Below are 21,464 nucleotides of genomic sequence, written 5' to 3' on the forward strand. Positions count from 1 at the left end.
AAATTTAAGACAATGAAACTTTGTTATGGGTGCTTTGAGTGAAAGAGTTAGTTAAAAATTAAATCCCTGTTAGATGGCATTTCCTAAGATTATCAGGCTTAATGGCTAATGTAGATTGAAACTGCAATATGATGGATGTGCAAACATGATTGTAACATTTTAGATATGTTTAAACCAAAACTGTTGAAAAAACATTATTTGTCACCCACAACATTTCAAGTTTAACTGTTAATATAACCTAAAATTGAACTTTTCAAATTGAGAGTTAATTACACTTGGTAAGAACAATCTTGTATTGAGTTTTATTGAAATTTTGAAGTACTTGAATTTGAGGGCTGTAATCCTGAAGCATTAAAAAACAAACAAAAAAGTAAAGATTCCTTTAAGATGCTGAAGTATTTGATGAGTAAAGTGTTCTAATACAATGTTTCTTAATATTCTGCACTTATATTTGTTCCTTTAAAAAAATAATTAATTAGAATATATTTAACATGTTATTTGCATTTATAGTTGCTCTGTTGTGTATCTAAAACTGTTATAACTATAAAAATGAACATTTGATTAATTTTAAAACACTCTTGAGTTATTTCCTAGAAATTTGTTCACATTTGCAAACTTTAGATATATGTTTGGAGTTTTTGAATATAATACTTTCATGAAAGGCTTTAATAGTTTTAGCTGAATAATTTCAATAGATGATAGGTGTTTTCCGATTGCACAAATCTTGTTTTCTAGATTTAATATTTATATACAGGTAACTAAATGCCTGTTTCCCTCAAGAAGATTAAATTATTTCTTAATCTTGCATTGTTGTTATCTCAGACATTGATTGTTAATTCTTTGTTCATTAAATTTCAAACAAACCTGATGTACTCCGTCCAATCATGTGTTGCGTCAAGATAATGATTATAGTGATGGAGGGTAAAAAAGCTACAACAGTACTTTATCCTGTCTTTATGTTAATGTTAAAATGGTTGATTTGTTCCATGCTTTTTGTTTGGGTGTCCATATAAATGAGTCTCTAACTCTGATGTTAAGCTAATATAAACCACATAATAACCAAATATAGCATAATTCTTTAGAAATTGTTTGAAATCTCGTAGTTTTTCAGTTATTTTGGAAATGTAACATGCTGAAACTAATCAGTTCGTTGGTTCAACAGAAAGTTTTTTAAAGGTATCTGTCAGTTGACATAACTGGGTATAAACAGAATAAAATTTGATTGGATAGCATGGTTTAACTTGAGGAAATCAATGCCTTAGTAATCTTTTGACAATCTCTGAAGAGGTTACTAACATAGATAAGGGTATGGGTGTGAATTTGGTGCATCTGGATTTTCAGAAAGCATTTCACAAGATGTTGCATTTCTGTAGGCGTAACGGATAGATCGGCTCATTAAATAGAAAACTTGAGTTAAGGAAAGCAGAGGGTTATTATAATTGGAGTTTAGTCAAATTGGGAGTCATCACAAGTGGGGTACTTCAGGGCTCAGTATTAGAACTTTTGCTCTTTATTTATAATGACATAGATGAGGAAATAGTCACTAAATTATTTGAAGCTGCTGATGATATTAAAGTTTGGGGTGTTGCTGACAGTGAGAAGAACACTTCTGCTTTACAAAAGGATTTTGATTATTTGCAGAATCTGATGAATAAATAGCAGATATATTAATTATAATAAATGTAATATAATACATGAAGGATATCAGAAGTTAATTTGTGATTACAATTTGTATGGAAATAACCTTAAAAGTGCTATGTAGAAAAAAAATATCTTTGTGCTGTGTTTGGTAAGTCTCTTACATCATCCAAACAGTTTAATGTTGCTAGCTCTTACATCATCCAAACAGTTTAATGTTGCTAGAGGTAGAGCAAATAGAATCTTAGGTTGTATTTACATAACTATTGAATCCAAGTCTGTTTTATGTGTAAGAGGTTATGTCATTTTATAGGTCACTGATTAAAGCACATTCAGAGTACTATGTTCAGTCTTTGGTTTCTTAGAAATGAAATTGAATTGTTGGAAAGAGTTTGGAGATCGGCCATTAGGATGATACCTCGTATGAAAAGGTTGTTATATGAGGATAAGTGGGATCAAATTGAGGTGTTTAAAATATAAGGGAATTGATAGTGTTGATCAATCTTTTTTTTTATGCTTTTTCTTTTTTACTTTGTCTTTCTATTTTGTACTGGTGGTTCATTTGTGGACTAAGTTATTTTTGTATGTTGTATGTGCAATTAATTTAATGGATTTTAATTCTTTTTCAGTGGGCTCACTGTAATATACACAAGTTAGTATACGTATTTGCACATGCTAAATATTTATACTAAAACTTTTGATGCAGCATGTGTATCTTCACAAAATTCGGTAGACTTTTAGTAAAGATTACAAGATTTATGTACACAAAAAAATCAGATTTTTTTGTGAAGTATTTATACTGAAGATTTGCTTGTGAAAATATTGAATCTATTTTGTTACTAGTCCTAGTGTAAAGTGATTTTATTTTACAATTAACAAAATCTATTCATCATCCAGATCTCTCATTATTTATGTAATCTCTTATAACCTCATAAATACATTTCAACATTTGTTTCAGTAAGATTTTACATTTTGTCTGCAGTTTTCTTTGCTATAACTATGTGAGATCTGTTATTTTGACTGACCTCATGTCCAACATAAAAAAATTGCTTTTTTTTCATGCTAGAATGACTACAAATTATCTTCTAGCTACGACCTTTGAACTTAGATGTTGCTAGACATAGGTTGCTAAGCCTTTTAATATTTTGCTCATGGAGGATATCCAACAAAATATTTTTTTAGGTTTTCATATACAGTTGAATAACAAAAATTAAATTACTATATCAGTACCACAGAACTTCTATAATTTATCAAGCTTAATAACAAAGTTGTATTGAGGTCTAAAACAAAAATAGGAAACTTAGAGCAAACTAAAGACACACACCATCTCCTTGAAATCTTGGTTTGTTAAAACATGGTAGCATTTTAACAAATTAAAATGGTTGAAAAAAAACGAGATTCTAAGCTGTTGATTAGTTCTTCACATGTCGTATATTGAAATTAAGTGTATATAGGGGTCTTCTTCCATACAACTGTTCTATTTGCTTTGGTGCATTATTTAATTAATTAAAACTTACTTAGTGCATTGCTACTATTAGTATAAAAAAGGCAGGGTTAAGTGTCTTTGACAGCAGAAAGAAAACAAACTTGGGTTACTACTTTATTTCTTGTTTTTCATATTTCTTACTTATTATCATAAAACTAAGTAAAATGTAAAAATAGGGATCTCTACATTATTTGAGGTTACATTGGGTAAAATAAATAATAATAAAAACATTTCACAAGGCACACACATGAACAGCTCATGGGTGACATAATTCAATAGTGTTAATGTGACATCCACATTCCCCAAGTGATTTACAGCATATAATGGTAAGAATAGCAGTTAGACATGGTTCAAATTGAAATAAAACTAAAATTACAGATGTTACTGTTAGTAGCTTAAAGCTAGTTATCGAACATATTGTCATGTTATAATTTTGAGTCATTCTCAGAAGAAAAAAAAAGTGATGTAGATTTATTTCAATTTTTTTAGTGGTTATGAGATCAGTGAAATTGACAAACTTTGTATAAAGTTAGGATAGAGAAAATAACAGATAAAATATAACATTTTACTGAAACCAAATGAAATTTATTTAGGTTTCAGAGATTACACAAATAAAATTTGAGATTTTTGAGATGAAGGAAAGTATTTTTAATAATAATGTGAAAATCACAGACTATTCAAAACAAATACTTTATATTCTTCTTTTAGTTTATTAAAAATACATCAATAAAAAAAGACTGTATACTGTATTAAAAGGTAGTAGCATCAAATCTGTAAAGACTAAACAAATGCAAAGAGGTCAAAAGGTTGGTCATATAGACTGAGCACGTGTCAAGGGATTATCTTGGAACTTATGCAGGCATGATACTTCACACATAATAGGTGTTGCATTAGCTAGCTTACTGAAACTTTCTGCTAGCTTCTAAGTATAGTAGAATTTTTCCTGGGATTAAAGAGTGAGGAGACATAATACATTAAGTTGTTGTATAGTTTAAATAAAGATGCCCACCTTATGTTGCCACTGTATGTCACAGGTGGTCACAACTAGCACAGCCCAAACAACAGAGCTAGGCAAAACATTCTTATTAATTTTTCAAAGAAACTAGGTTAATACTATACTCTAGTGAAGTGAAAGATCATGCCTGTGACACATTTTCCTTACATACAACCTGAAAATATCCAAATCTAATCAGATAATTAAACTAACACTACTGAAAACAGTTGAAATTATTCATCCTCCCATTTTTAGTGTATCAGGTGTACTAACTTTATGAGCTCTAATAAAAATTTTCTGCCAAATGTTTTAAAAAAACGTGTATAATAGGAAAAGTCCAGAAATTGGTACACTGTTTCTTTCTGCATTAAAGGTTTAGTGAATATTAAATAATGACATCTGATATGGGGACTTGTTGATATGAAATATCAGGTGTACACACTTGTAATTTGATCTTCGTACTTTTGTGATTTTTGATTCCCATTGTATGTTAGTTTTTATAATAACTTTTTGTGGTATCAAAGCTACTTGTAAACTAGAGGAAACTGATTTTTTTTCTCTTTTTCTTACAGGGTTTCAAAGCCCAAGCTCTTGCTGTCTCAACCGATCCAGAACACAGATTTGAACTGGCTCTGCAACTTGCTGATTTAAAGATAGCATATCAACTTGCCAAGGAAGCTCAGGTATGTGCATACAATTTCTTTACTTCCTGTTGTACATAAATAATGAAAAATTTTATTGTTTGTTAAGCAATACAAAAAGGTGTAATTTTAGAGGGAAAATATCTTTAGCAATAATTTCCTAAAAGTGTTGAAGATCTCTAGTTAATGTAGATAAAAACAAAACTTTTAGCATGAAAAAATTAGTTGAGCCAAAGGTTTGAAACTGGAACCAACAACATCCCAATTGGCACAACCACTAAATAAATATCTACATGATAGTTACCCCCCCCCCAAACCATTGATGTAATTGAAAGGACATTATTTGTGAAGAAACTCTAACAAAAATAGCTTAAGTAATTATGAATAATCAAACACCCAACCTTCACCTGAAGACTATTATTTAAAAGTAACAAGATCTAAAAACTACCCAAATAATTGAGTAATAACTCAAGCCTGTGAATTTGAACTTCATAAAAGTTGTTTTGGTTTTAATAACAAAGTTTTCATAATTCAGCTATACATATTTTGAAAATGATATTTATTTTTTTCTGTTGCATAAAGATTTTTTACAAATTGGGAAAAAAACAACTTTGTTTAGGTGAAATTTCTTTTCTTACAACATTTTTTATTATGTTTGTTACAAAAATAGAAACAAACTGAAGAACTTTAATGTCAAACTAATAGCATCCTCATTTATCCTGATGTTTTTGTGAAATCCACATCTTTTAGTCTCATACCTATCTGTTCTTTTGTGTGTTGCATTTGGTGCATCTCAGTTCAGTGACCATCAACAATCAGTCATCATGCTCATGTTCAACCTTCCCTGATAGCTCCTCTCAATTACTCTGTTGTCTTGATGAAATCTCTCCTCTTTTTATTTATTGATGCACTGAAACATTTAGGGAAATAGTCAATATGTGAGTGTAAGAAATGATCTTTTGAGCTCATATTACAACCAAACTCTTTGCGTTTATCGAACATGTTATCTACAATATTTTCATAATTTGAGCCCTTCTTTCCTTAAAATTTGTTGGTAACATCTTTAAAGACAATCCACGCTTCTTTTTTTCAATTCTCCTCATTATTCTTTTGAACTGTTCATCTGAAGTCAAATTTCGTAATCTGAGGTCCAACAAAAATCTTTTCTTTAAGTTTTGCTTTTGAAAGAGCTGGGAATTGCCCACAAAGATACTTGAAACAGTTATTTTTTGTCTAAGGCCTTTACAAACTGTTTAATCAAGTCATTTCATGTGAAGTATGCTAACCAAACTTTTATATTCAATGTTTTACAATTCTAATTTCATGCTCTGCTGTCCCATTCATACAAAAAAAACATTAAACTTTTCTATTACCAGAGTGTTGACTCAACAACATGCAAAAGACTTTTAAGTCTCCTGAAAGTAGCCAACCGTGTTTTTGTATTTGACCTTAATAAGAAGTTATTTGAGATTATTTTATACCTTTCCTTGAATTAAAGCAAATGAGCAGTAGGAACAGATACACATATGTTACATTGTGAAGGAGAACACCTTTTAGACTTCTTTTGGAGGAATCAGTGAACAAAAAATGCAACAAAAAAATTTACTTTTGTGCTACTTACTTGGTTTATAGACTGGAGCTCCTAGTATTGGTTGCAATTAGTTGGTGAACCTTCTTGTGAAAAGTATGGTATAAACTTTTTCTCACAATTTCTGTACCAATAAAATGATGTCCTTGGAGAAAGTAAGCTCTAAACCTGAAATCTGGAACCAAAAATCTCTGAAGAATCCTTAGGAAGCCCCAAATCTCTCATCAAATCATTAAGTTCACCTTGTGTGAAAAATATTGGTTCACCAGATGTTTCAGGTTGAAAATGATCCTATATAGGGTCTCCAGTGAGTTAGATACAGATACATCAAGTGTGTAGCAACAGGTCTTGTAGCAGAAGTAAATATTTGGATAGAAATTTCCTTTTTATTTTTAGTGTTGTAGCCTTGTATGTTACATGAACAAAAATAGAAGTCATTTCCATGTTTTCCAGGCTTGTACCAAGCCATTGGAATTCTGAAAAGTGAAGACGTTTTTCTTACCTTTGTCCATGGTCTTAACTCTTTGATGCAAATGTGCAAATATTATGTGGAGCTCACAATTTGTCTTTTTCCCCAAGTTTTATTCCAAAATATGTGTAATACTCAATTTTGATGAATACTGTAATGTTTTGCTTTTGTTTCTTTACAACAAATTTACCACAAGTATAACAATATCTTTGGGTTATTTACACAACCAACCTTTTGTTGCCATAGTGACAAAAAACAATATTGAAAAAAAATGCAAAGTGCATGCACAAACAAATACTATTCAGAAATGACATCTTGCAACTGGTCAATCATTTCTGGAATGGTTGACAAGACTTGCATTACAATTGGTATAGAGCACTGTGTAACCAGTGGTTATCAATGTTTTAAGTATAACAAAATTATAGCCCAATTTCAATGAAAATGATTCACCTATGTAAATGTACCTATGATGTTTTGTAAAATGTGTATACATAATGGGTGAAATTGGATATTGTTCTTAGATTCAGCATACAGGAATTGTTATAGAATGTAAAAATTTCATGAAATAAACCATAACAGACCTGTGTAATTGAACACCCATTAAATATTCTTGCTGAAATTAAAAAGCCTATCTAAATAGTTCAATAATAATGGAACATCCATTTTCCTCCCATACATTATAATTTATCTTAAACAAAACCTAAATGGAACAATACAATAAATCCCTTAGAAACATGTTTATTAACCTGTTGACTGCCAACTATTTCAGCTGCTACGGCAGCTCCTTTTAATGCTTCTTCATTTTGTAACTTTTTTCCAATTAGAATCTAAAGTAAACCAATTTGTAAGTAGGTCAAATGCATGTATGGTGCTGACATCTAGCTTTGAAGTTAGGTGTTATTGAGAACGAAATAACTTATCTGTGGTACCATGTTACCAATAGGCTTGGACGAGTTATCTTGTCTATGGCACTGAACAGGTTAATTAGCAAGACTTAGGTCATAAAATGTTATTAAATATTCAGATATTATTAGAAATGGAAAAACCCTGTATGATGTATTAGTTATACAAACACAGATCTTTTTAGTTTTTAAAGACTGTAACCCTATTGCCATGGGTATCCTTTACTGTGCATGGCACAGAGTTTAGTGTCTTACATTCAAAATGTTATTAAATTACTGTTTCTTATTATAGTTAGAATGACATAAATTCTTAGCTGATAATCCATATTTTAACAATGTATTAGTTTTAAGTTCTTAATTCTACAAAGCAATATTAAAAAAATAAATTTAAAAAATCCTGAATTTCCTTTAGTGTGACATGTGAAACTTTTTCTCTTAGCATGTCACCACTTGTATTTTATCCACCACATCTCAAAAAAGTATGAAATTAAATGTAAATTACTCTCTATGAAATTGTCTTAGCTCAGACAAATCATATTTATTATAGTCTTCAACTACAGAACTATCAAATAGAAAGTCAGACCATTCCTACCACATCCACCTGTTAATCCTCTTTCATAATTTGTTGATAGTTCTCTCATATATTTAATTATATATTACCTATAGCCAATAGAAACTCAAAGTTTTCATCTCTCAAACAACATATAACATTACGTTCTGAATGGTTCAATGTCAATTTAATTCACAGTACCAACATCATTCTCATGGGAAAGTTAATGACTAGCTTTGAATTTTAACAACTTTTGTTGCAAAGTTATAAGCCAGAAAAATTTTGAGTGGTAAGGAAATTTGTCTAATTTTGCATGTTATCAATCTATATTTTTTGGTGTATTATTTAATTAAATAAAAATTAATAAGTGCAATACTATTATATTAGTATAAAAATTAGGGTTAATGCTCTTCAACAGCTAAGTGCATGGAAAAAAATATTGGATGACTTTTATTTCTTGTTTATCATGTTTATTCTTTATGTATAGTTATAAAAGTAACTAAAATGTAAGAATATGGATTCTTTTTTAGGTAGTTAAGATTAGATAAAGTAAAATAATTAATATAAATGTTTCATGAGGCACACACATGCAAGCTAGTTGTACTAGTTGTAGTAGCTCATGGGTAGTGTAATTTAACAGTATCTCTCAGTTTTCCTGTCTTGAAGAAATGTTGAGCTTGTACTATTGAAGTATGTTTTAAGAGTCTGCCGATGTTCCTGTGTGGTAAAAATATTGGGCTGGTACTTTTACTGCTGTTCTTGTCTGAAGTAATAGTTTGGCCTTGTACTTTTCACGTATGTTTCAAGTATTTACTGTTTGTTTCTGGAGATAATGTTGGATTTGTACTGTTCATGATTGTTCAAGATGTCATGTCTTTACCTGTATTCCCATTGAAGATTCTTCTGTGATTATAATTAAACATTGCTTTTGTCTGTGCTGGGTAGTGCCTTTTCTCTTGCTATTGTGATAAGCCAGCTTCATGAAACAATTGCTTAGATTATTGATAAGTCACTAAGAAGTTGTGAACTGAAGTCTATTGGACTTTTGGGGCCTGAAAAATGGCAGAAGATATTTATAGCAATATTCAGAAGTTTTCCTTACATTTGGACACAATTTTTTAATGTCAGACAGATCCATTCTTATTACTGGTACTTTTAAGTGTGACTGTGACTGAGTTTTATGTATTTGAGATTCTTGTGTTCTGTGGGTTACAAATAGAGACGTGTTGTCAAAGAAACTGGCTTGTTAATACTTTGACATAAAAACGAAGCTAATGATCAAATTTCAATAATATACAAGTTTTACATTCTTAATTTTATAAGGATTACTATAGGAAGTTCTCAATCTCCCAATTTAAAAATTGTGACATTTGTTCTCTGGGTATCCCATCTTCTCTAACATATTTAGTAACCCACCAATAAGTACAAAATTTACCACAAGTTACTCTTTATAATATTGCTATCACTCAGGTAAAGCATACATTTTGTAACCTTCAGTATTATTTGGTTACAGCACCATAAACTAGAAAACTAGACCCCTCTTGTTATGCCCACCTGTTACATCATACTTTTTTGTAAATTATGAGTAATTTAATACCATATTTTTTATAACCAATAGAAAGACAAAGTTTTAAACTATCAAATGGTGTATTATATTTGGTCGTTTTCTTTGCAGATAATTATCTGTTTTGCTTCCAGTTTAAACTTTATTCCTATGGGAAAACACATTAATGAATTTATCTAGATATTTAATGGTCCTTGTCACACAGTTAGAAAGCCAGAAAAACTGATAGTTATGGGACGTTGTCTGCTTTTTTGTATGTTATTATTTTGTGTACTTTGTTCTATTACCTCATTGAATAAAAGAAGTTTAGTGCAGTAATACTGTTAGGATACAAAAAAAATAAAGTGTGGTTAAGTGTCATTGATACTGATAGTCAGCAGGGCAAAAAATAGTAGTAACAGGTAAGTATATCATTTAATGTTATTCATGTATATGCATTATTTTCTTTTATAAAAGAAACTAAAATAAATTTTTTTTAGGTTAGATTAGTTAAATAATAATAATAAAAATATTTCTGGAAGTCTGCTAATTAGAAACTTGAGAGGAGCCTGTGCATTAAGTAGTTTGACAGAGTAATGTGAGCTACACACTTGCCAAGGAATATTAGTTAGACATGGTTCAAAGGGTAACAAAACAGTAACATTTAGGACAGTTAGATGTTAGTTTGGAATCATTCTAGAAATAGAAGAAGGGTAATTTAGATTTATTTTGTTTTGGTGGTGAATTGGCCAACCTTGTACAGAATTAGGGTAGATAAAATAACAGAAAATATAACATTTTACTGAAACCAAATGAATGAAATTTATTTGGGAGGTTTTAAAGGTTATGTGAATAAAATGACAATTTTCAGATGAGGAGAATTATTTATATCTTAACATGAAAATTATTTTTCACTCAGAACAGCTAATATTTTAACTATATATATTCATTCAGAAATTTTAATGAAAATACTTCATTAAAATTTCAGATTTTTTGTGTATAAATTGTTTAATGATCAATGAAGTCATAAAATTTTGCTAAGATACAAAAAACAGAAGTTACAGTGTGGAAACTATAAAGGCCAATTTGGGGTCATGAACATTGCTGATTCGACTGAACCTGTAGTGAGAGATTTTATGGCAGTTGATTAATCAATTGTGCTTCTAAAGTATACTCTTAAATTTGAGTTCTGTGATTCACTGGCTGAAGAACAAATTAGTCATAGAATGTTGCATCTTAAGTTTTTTGCCACATGTTAAGTGAGTTTTTTTAATAATTTATATAAAACTTGTTATACTTGAGCACAATATTTCAAGTGAGACAGCAAACTTTATTTTCTAGAGTGAACAAAAATGGAAACAACTTGCTGAACTTGCCCTGTCTCAGTGTCAGTTCTTATTAGCCCAAGAATGTCTACATCATGCCCAAGACTTTGGAGGGCTGCTCTTGCTTGCAGCCTCTACAGGAAATGCTGCTATGGTTAATCGACTTGGTGAAAGTGCCGAAAGTTCAGGAAAAAACAATGTAGCATTTTTGTCTCACATGTTGTTGGGCCAGTAAGTTTCTGTTTTAGTGATTATTGCACATTTTATTATCATTCATATTTTTTTACATGCAACAGCAGTGTTTAATACAACATTTTTATAATGTGATAACTCATAACATATATTTGATTATTTATAGGCCAGTATCCAAGTCGATTTGATATTTCTGCAAAATATAACACCAGGCCCCATATTTCTCATTAAGTAAAACAGTTATAGTTAGAATGTTCTTTCCTATCCCACAAAATGTCCTGTAACATTCATCCTGTGATTCACATATTTTATTTCTCTTTGTTCATGACTTGTATATATTTAGACATGTGGAGACTGTAAACAAAATACTATCTACAAGCTATACCCAGTGAGCATACACAAATTTCCAGGAGAACAAAAAAAGTTGAGTAACCTCTGTGGTTCCTCTACATGCCAACATAGTGGAGAAACACAACATAAAACATTAATATCCTTTGAAGGGTCAACATTGACCTGGAATTATTGATTAATGAAATTCTTCAGATTAAGAAATTATCACCAACACTGATTAAAATCGAAACTTCTTTCAAATTGAACATTTGTTTTTTTATGTATGTTATTTTTGTTTATCACTTCTTCACTTTCTGTGTATTGTTTTAGTTTTGATTATGGTTATTTTGGCAATGTATTTTAGATATTAAAATGTGTGCTTAGAAGTGCTAACCTTACCAGATTGTAACTTGTGGCTTAGAATATCTTTCTTCAACAATCTTCTATTCAATCTGAGCATCCTTCAGAGGAAACAAAATATGGGAATTTAGTTTTGCAGAGAAATTTTACACTCAGTTTAAAATGAAAAAACTTGGCAGTTGTTTAACATTTCCTTTTTGTGCCAACACAGTGATGAAATGGGACACAAATGTAACATCAAATTTTAATATCCTTTTCAGTACCAACACTTATTTTAAACTACTGAGTAAAGAAACTCTACATTAAAGGAGTTTCACCAACATTAAAAAACATGCAGTCTTTTTTTAAATTGAATATTTTTACAGCACTCGATTTGTAATCTGAGGGTCACTGATTCAAATCTGTCACACCAAACCTGCTTGCCCTTTTAGTCATGGGGATGTTGTAATGTGATAGATAGTCAATTTTACTATTTATTGGTAAAAGAATAGACCAAGAGTTGATGGTGGATGGTGCTGACCAGCTGCCTTCCCTTTAGTCTTGCACTGTTAAACTAGGGATGGCTAGTGCAGATAGCCCCCATGTAGCTTTGCACAAAATTCAAAAAACAAAGTTGAATGTTTCAGTTATAAAGGAGAGAGAAGTAATCTGGACAATAATATATTTTTTTAATGATTTGTTTCAACATGTTTATTACAGTACAACCACAAATATTAGGTCTAATGCCAAGTTAACAAGAATTAAATTAATTGGTTTATTACAATAAAACTTGGTTACATTAACTTAGAATGTTTTAAAAATATAATAAAAATAGAAGTCTGGGAAGTAAGTTAATTTTTCTCAACAAAAATAACATTGTTGAAGTTGATTCGGGACTCTTAGGTAAGTAGCTCAAAAGCGAAATGTCCACTTAAACTTCATCTATGTGTCTTAATGAATATGAGTTTTGATAGCAGTCAATGTATAACATATTTACTCTGTCAAAGTTGTAAGTAGATCAAAAGTGCATAGTCTATTGAAAATTCATCAAAAGGTCTTTGCAGGTATGAGTTGTTATTCTGATTGTAGTATGATATATCTATACTGTCAGAAATGTAAGTTAAATACATCAGAAACACAGAATCCACTGAAGCTTAGTCAGATTGATACATCAGAAACACAGAATCCACTGAAGTTTAGTCAGATTGATACATCAGAAACACAGAATCCACTGAAGTTTAGTCAGATTGATACATCAGAAACACAGAATCCACTGAAGTTTAGTCAGATTGATACATCAGAAACACAGAATCCACTGAAGTTTAGTCAGATTGATACATCAGAAACACAGAATCCACTGAAGTTTAGTCAGATTGATACATCAGAAACACAGAATCCACTGAAGTTTAGTCAGATTGATACATCAGAAACACAGAATCCACTGAAGTTTAGTCAGATTGATACATCAGAAACACAGAATCCACTGAAGTTTAGTCAGATTGATACATCAGAAACACAGAATCCACTGAAGTTTAGTCAGATTGATACATCAGAAACACAGAATCCACTGAAGTTTAGTCAGATTGATACATCAGAAACACAGAATCCACTGAAGCTTAGTCAGATTGATACATCAGAAACACAGAATCCACTGAAGCTTAGTCAGATTGATACATCAGAAACACAGAATCCACTGAAGCTTAGTCAGATTGATACATCAGAAACACAGAATCCACTGAAGCTTAGTCAGATTGATACATCAGAAACACAGAATCCACTGAAGTTTAGTCATATTGATACATCAGAAACACAGAATCCACTGAAGCTTAGTCAGATTGATACATCAGAAACACAGAATCCACTGAAGCTTAGTCAGATTGATACATCAGAAACACAGAATCCACTGAAGTTTAGTCAGATTGATACATCAGAAACACAGAATCCACTGAAGCTTAGTCAGATTGATACATCAGAAACACAGAATCCACTGAAGCTTAGTCAGATTGATACATCAGAAACACAGAATCCACTGAAGTTTAGTCAGATTGATACATCAGAAACACAGAATCCACTGAAGTTTAGTCAGATTGATACATCAGAAACACAGAATCCACTGAAGTTTAGTCAGATTGTTTGGACAGTATGAGTTTTGACTGTTGCCATTGTCTGTTGTATCTACAATATTTTAACAAAATTATCATTTATTAATTGAAATCAATATGAATTCATAAATAATTCATATTATTAATTCTATGAATTTGGGTTTATTTTCACAAATACTAAACTTTTTATTGCTAGAAAAGACGAGGCTTTGGACATCTTGATAAACACAGGAAGACTACCTGAAGCAGCCTTCTTTGCTCGCACCTATCTCCCAAGCCAAATTTCTAGGTAAGACTCTGATAATTTTTCAGTTATAAAAAAAATGTTATTCATTTGTTGAAAATGTTAAGTTTTTGGTTTTTAGTATAATGTGTTATATGTGACATCAGCTTTTCATAGTAGATATCTTCCTATATGTAGTTTCAAAGACAGATTGTAGGCCTTCATACGTTAACTTCAGGCATCTTTTTTTAATGTGCATGTCATGGGGGTTTGGTAAGTGACATTCAAAATGTAATTGAACAACTTTCTTTTGATGGTATACAAGTAGCTTAAAAATCATAGCTAATAATGCTACTTTTAATATTATATAACATTTAAGTTCTTAATTTTACAAGAAATATTAAAATAAATCCTCATTTTTCCCTAATAATAGAATTGACATTTGTTTACTGGGCATCCCCTTTTCTCCAATTTATTTAACACTCCTTCAGTAAGTACAAAATTCAACATGCATTACTCGTTATAATGTTGTCATTCCTCAGGCAAAGCATAATTCTTATAGCCTTAAAAAATATTTAGCTATATGCTCGTAAACTAAAACCAGACTCCTCTTGCCGTGCTCACCCTCTTCTTCATCAGTTGCCAATAATTCTTTCTAATGTTTAATACCAAATTATTTAAAACCATTAAAGTCCAAAGTTTTGAACTATCAACTGTTGTATTATATTATGTAGTTTTCTGTATAAAGAATTGTCTATTTTGCTTCCAGTTCAAACTTCACTTCCATGGGAAACACACTGACAAATTTTGCTGAATTTTCAAAGCTCTTGTCAAATAGGTAGAAAGCTAGAAAAAACGGATAGTTGTAGGACATTATATGTTATTATTATCTGTTATTTTTTGCATTACTTAAGTAAAAAAAAATTGCAGTAGTACTATTAGTATACAAAAACAAAAGTAGGGTTAATTGTCATTTGACATGGCACTGTCATGTTGGTTATTTCTTGTTATTCATGTGTATTCTTTATTTATTATTATAAAAGTAACTAATATGTAAAAATTAGTAACTTTTTAGGTTAGGTAAAATAAAGAATAATAAAATATTTTCATGTGGTATTTTTGTAACTAGCCCAGGCATTATGTAATTTACAACTTACATGGCATAAATATTGGTTAGACATGATTCAAAGGTAAGTAAAACAATAAAATATAAGGATAAATAGATATATACTGTTACGGGTTTAAATGTATTTAGGATAAACAAATGTAGTTTTATGTTATAATTTGAAATCTTTCTAGGCAGAAAAAAGGGTAATTCAGTTTTGTTTTTTGAGGGATCCATGAGGTAGGTCAAGTCAACTAACCCCATAAAGTTAGGGTAGAGGAAATAGTGGATAAAATATAAAGTTATACCAAAAATAAAGTTTGAAATGTACTTTGGGAGATTTTATATAATAGGGATATGAAAAATGAGGTTTTCAGACATGAAAAGTATTTTTAATCTCAACAAGAAAATTACTTTGAATTTGGTACAATCAACACTTTATATATTCATGGAGAAATATTTAGTGAAAATATTCTCTCAAAATTATTTTTGTCCACAAATAACTTACTGATTACTGAAAGCTTACAGAATTTCATAAAAATACACAAATTAAGAGTATGGGGGAAAAAAAAAGAGATCATAAACTCAACCAATTTGACTGTGCCTGTAGTGAAAGGAAAGGTTAACTGATTTTTCTTAGAAATTTGGGTAAGGAATATTTTTCAATCATTTCTTGTAAGAGCAGAAAATGTGTGTATGTATATGTGTATCCAAAACAAATATCAATAAGCTTGTGTTTAAGCAGAATTCTAAACATAAATATTTCAAGTTTTATTCTGAAGGCTATTAAAGGGAAGAAGATCAAATGGAATTTTTTAAAAAGTTGTAATCATTTACCTTGATAAAAAGTAAGAGATGCTGGATTGGATGATGTTTAATAGATTTACAAAAAATGGGTGAACTAGTATGATAAATTCATCTGGAAGTTTGTTGATTCTTCAGGTTTTGTTGAATGTTTGTGCGGTTTGTTATACACATACTGTAATATAGTTACATCAGTATTGAAACAAATAGTATCAAGACATAACCACCATATCCATAACTGGCTCTTGAGATGTAGTACTTTGTTCTACCCTCTTAAAATTGATTCCTTGTTTGTTACATGTAGGTTTTTCATCTGTGGTTTGGTGGGTAGCTGGAGAGGTGGGAAATTTCCAACTCTTTTGTTTGCTATTACTGCAGTTATTCACTTTCAAAATTGTACCAGTTGTAGTTACCATGTTTTGCATTTATATATTTTTATTTTACTGACCTTTCAGCTGTGTCTGGCTAACATTACAGGAGTTGCAGTAATGCAGAGTACATGCACTCGTAGTATCATACTATTTTCCACGTATTCCCTTCTGAGATTCAAGGCAATAGAAATAATCTTGGAAAATTCCCACTTCTAAGATGCTGAGAGAAATGTGGGAGAAATTCTGATCTTTTGATTTATTATAAATATGCAATAGAGTGAAGCATGTGTATGTAAGCTAGTATTTCCAAAAAGTGGCTGGGGCCACTGTGTTTGTCACTAAACATGGTGATAGCTTAGCAAATAGAAAAGACTGGAGATTCTTAGTGTGTATTCTATCTTGTTAGTATTGATAATTTGAGTTTCTAATTTGTAAGAAACAATAGACTTTGTATTTGGTTGGCCATCATAAATGCATAATTTGAACCAAAGCTGCATTTAAAATACCAGGTTACATGCAAAAATTTATATTTAGGAATTTTATTTTAATACTTACATTTAAATTAACTAATGTATAATACTGAAATTTGAATCATAATCTACAGTTTTGTACCAGACGTATTAAAATACATTCATAAAATAGTAATTCAATAACATTTTCAATCCATGTCTACAAACATGATGATATACCCTATGACCCTTGACCTTAAGAAATTCTGTACCAATATGTTTAATAAGCTGAGAGTTTGGCATCATCTCTAACTCAAAGAAAATAAAACTAAAATGACAATGAACAGAAAACATATTGTAAAAAAGAAATTATTTTAAGCCAGAGAAAATTGGTTATGAATATGGAAATAAGGCCAACAGTCATTTACAGACTGTTGATCTTTAGAACAAACAGATTAGTTAAATTCAAAATGAATTTTCTTTGTAACAGCAAGTGAAAGACATTAAGAACTAACTACACTGCACAACAAAGTTTTGCTTCTGGAACACTGTTGGGTGTTCCTTATAGATTTTTGGCTGCTGATCACAAAAAATCACATCCAAATTTGCCCATTTCATCAAAATCTTCAGTTTTGCTACAACGGAAAAACGATATCAGGATAACTGGAATCCGTCAATGCTTGCTGACTACTGTTGAACACTCCAACATGATGTATCTGACATTGAATACAAACGAAAATCAGGAGCAAAACACTTTTAATTATGTTGAACTTAATAACGTATTAGAAACATAAAAGCAATTAAATAAGTTATTGCCGGTAAACAGTTAACTGTCTATTTCTCAGAGTTCCTACATGATGAAGCAAAACCAAAACTATATTTGTGCATACCCACCAGGTACCTGTCACAATCAGCAAACACTTTTCAGGAAGCAAAACTTTTCAAAAAAATTGTTGTGCAGTGTTATTAGTAATTAAATAGGCTAATGATTTTTAACACTTAAACACCTCTTATCTACATGCATTTATCTACATCCTAATAACACATCACTTCATCTGTATTTTTATTCTCCCTGGTACTGCATTGGTAGGTTTTATATGTCAATGTCTGTGTTTTTCTGCACAGTTTTTCTCTTTTTACTGGTAACATGATTCAAAAGTTAAACTGGACATTTAGATAACAGAAACAATCCCCAACCCCTATTCCTCTGTTAATATGCTCTATTTTTGTTTTTTTGCATAGTCATTCATCTTTTCATATCACAATGCAATTTTAACAAGCAGTGTGGGTTTTTTGCATGTAATGGATCTGTGTATTTCAATAGAAATTATTATTGGTATTATTCTACATGCATTAGATATGAGAATATTTTGCAAAGTTACTTTTTACCATAAACATTTTAAAAGGCATTACTGTGTTAATGAGTTTGTTTATCTTTAGGGTAGTAAAGCTGTGGAAAGCAAGTGTCATGAAAAGTAATGAAAAAACAGCTCAAGCTTTAGCTGATCCAGAGGAATATGAAAATCTTTTCCCTGGACTTCAGGAAGCAGTCAAGGCAGAAATATACCTGAAGAAAGAAAGTGGAAATTTAACACCAGCAGCTAATTATTTGGCACATCCTGTAATTTTTGTTACTATCTTTTTCTTTAAAAAATAAATAACTTTGGTACCTGCTTTTAAACATTTAAAACTGATCTTATTTCTTAATATGTGAAAAAATTAAAACAGAAGTTGTATACTTTTAACATATAACTCATGATGTAGTAATGAACTGTCTCTGATTAAAAAAATTTAATATCTAGGATTTATTGAAATTTGACTTTTTTATGCATGAAAATTACAGAAATTTCACATTTTTGTAACAGATGTCTCATGAAAGAAACGTGATAAGTGAAATGCAGGAAGCTGAAGAAACTGGAAAGTTTATGTATTCTGTAGAAGATACCCTGAAAGAAGTTAAGGTGAATGATATGCCAACATTTTAATTTCATTCTTGTAGGTTGTTGTATTCCATGTGACTTTGTCTCCTGCAGGTGCAGCAATACGTTTACGGATTTACAACGCTCAAATCAGGTGTTCAATTTCCCTCGGTGGACTCAGCATATAGTCTGGTGTGGCTTGGCTATAACAGAACACACACACACACGTGGCTTCCAATTCATTAAAAATTAAACATTAAAAAAAAATATCAATTTGATACTCTTCTAAATATTCTTCTGTATCGGAGAATTTTACTGAAAAACAATCCGATTAAGATGTAAATTTTAAATCTTTCTTCATTTTATTGATTTCATTCTGTTGTAGTTTTATACTGTTATGCACACCTAGGTTTTTCATTGTCAAGAAAAGAGTGTGAAGTTGAGTATTTGTAATATTAACAGAGAAGTTTTTTTAATTAAATAAACCTTATTTATTCTTTTATTTATAACCAAAAAGTAGTTTAAAACTACTATCATACTGCAGTTTTTTTATTGGAAAATATCTATGGATTTTATTAATTAAACTATATTTTGAAATTTTACATGTGAAGTACACAGAGTTTAGGAAGTTGTATATTTACTGTTGCTTAGGATCCTAGTACAGAACAACTTAGTCCTAAAGATAGAGATGGGAATGTGGAAGAACTAGATGTGGGTACTGTTGATATTTCACAAATTGAAGAAGAATTGGAGCTAGACATGAAAAACTTCGATTTAGATGAAAACATTGATACATCAGTAAGTGTTGTTTAAATTGTAGTTCTGTATTGACCTATCAATAAATGTATTGTTTTAATTAAGGCTTGTTTTTAGGCCAGTGTGTGTATATTTTAAATTGTGGCTTTGTTTTAGACATCAGTGAGTGTATTGTAACCATATTTTCCCACATTAGTAAGTACGCTGTTTAAGATGTAGCTCTGTTTTGACACATTAGTATTGTTTAAATTATTTCTTCAAACACCCTCACTTCCCTTTTAATTTTTATTTTACTGTTATGATTTATTTAATTTATATAACCTGTATGCAGCTTACGATTCTCCTTGACACCTGCCTGTTTTTAAAATATAATTAAGACAAGCTGTGGTGTCTTTAGAACCTTACAATTCTTTGGCATGTTCTTTAAAAAAGTGTTAACTTATTTGGAAGAGAGATTTCATTATTATTTGTTCTTGTGTTTTTTTCACTGTTTGTGTCATTCTTGGAATAGCTTCTTCACTATTGACACTATGCAAAATCACTGACAAAATATTTTAAGGACAGAAAATACCAAAAGTGTTAGAATTTTACTAGTTCATTGGATAGTGAGCATTTTGAATATAATGTCAATGTGATAATCCTATCAACTTGAATAATGCTCTTGAGGCACTCTTCACTCCATTATTAACATTCCTAGTTCCTGGATCGGGTACAATAACATAAGCATTCAGTCTTGATCATCTGTAACACTCTTTAGATACTGTTTTATATTACATTATTGTTAGTGAAGAGCACCTTGCTGTTGCTTGGTTTTGTTTCTTTATATAACTGTAGTTATTTCTCTTTCTAATGGAACCAGAATCTGGCATTTTGTGTTTTTCTGTAGTGTAAAAAGTTTTCTACTTTTCCCACTTCTTTGTAATTCTCTCTAGTTTATGTAAAACTCCTCACAGCACATAAAAGGAAATTTTGATTTGTCATACTTCCATTTATGTGTGATAATTATTATTTAGTTTTTCATGACATAGTTAAAAATCTGTTATCATTCTGTAAAATTGTGTTTGACATGTTGTCCCACAGCTGAGTTTGTATATTTTAATGTTTCTCTGCAGCCATGGATTTTTAACATAGAAATTTACAAAAGAAATGTCTTTTTCTCACAGGAAATGAACTTGGATGAAGATTTATTAAGTGAAGATTAAAATCATTCCATTATTTGTTCTGTAAAATCATTACAGTCACCTTTTCTTATTAAACAAATTATTCGAATGTGTTACATATGGAAAACTGAGATCCAAACAATAATTATGTAAACATGTAGCCTGTTAATAAAATTGCAATTAATTTGCTTCACATCTTAATTTTATCATTGATCTGTGGTATTGATTGTATTTAGTATTCACAATGTTTAGTTACATATTTAAGGGATAGCAAATACTTTCTTGATGGTTTTGTTGCATTACATTTAGGTGTTTGATATAAGATATTCTTTGATTGTGTAACAGCATCAATCTTTCATACAGTAGCAAACCCAAAGGCAATTGTTTAACTTTAACAAAATTTTAATGCTAAATTTTCCTTTTTTTATATTAATCACAAACGAATAGTTAGCTAAATTGAGTTGAAACACATAATTTTGAAATTTTTCACATTGCTTTACATCTAAGCATGAAGGTACATTTTTGGAGATTGCAATATTTAGATTAAAATTGAAAAACAGTATAGACTGTTAGGAATA

General features: G+C 30.3%; 1 protein-coding gene across 1 annotated transcript in view; it reads left to right on the forward strand.

The window, feature by feature from the left end:
- beta'COP (coatomer subunit beta') overlaps positions 1-21,087 on the forward strand; it is a 64,707-nt gene extending 43,620 nt beyond the window's left edge. The window contains exons 15-21 of the mRNA XM_076469426.1: positions 4,691-4,801; positions 11,153-11,367; positions 14,296-14,388; positions 18,492-18,672; positions 18,917-19,012; positions 19,622-19,768; positions 20,890-21,087. Of these exons, the coding sequence (XP_076325541.1) occupies positions 4,691-4,801; positions 11,153-11,367; positions 14,296-14,388; positions 18,492-18,672; positions 18,917-19,012; positions 19,622-19,768; positions 20,890-20,928 (882 nt within the window). The 3' untranslated portion in view covers positions 20,929-21,087. The remainder of the gene's footprint in view (positions 1-4,690; positions 4,802-11,152; positions 11,368-14,295; positions 14,389-18,491; positions 18,673-18,916; positions 19,013-19,621; positions 19,769-20,889) is intronic.
- Positions 21,088-21,464: the final 377 nt, after the last annotated feature.

The sequence above is a fragment of the Tachypleus tridentatus genome, chromosome 12 (assembly GCF_004210375.1).
Source record: "Tachypleus tridentatus isolate NWPU-2018 chromosome 12, ASM421037v1, whole genome shotgun sequence".
NCBI classification, from domain to species: Eukaryota; Metazoa; Arthropoda; class Merostomata; order Xiphosura; family Limulidae; genus Tachypleus; species Tachypleus tridentatus.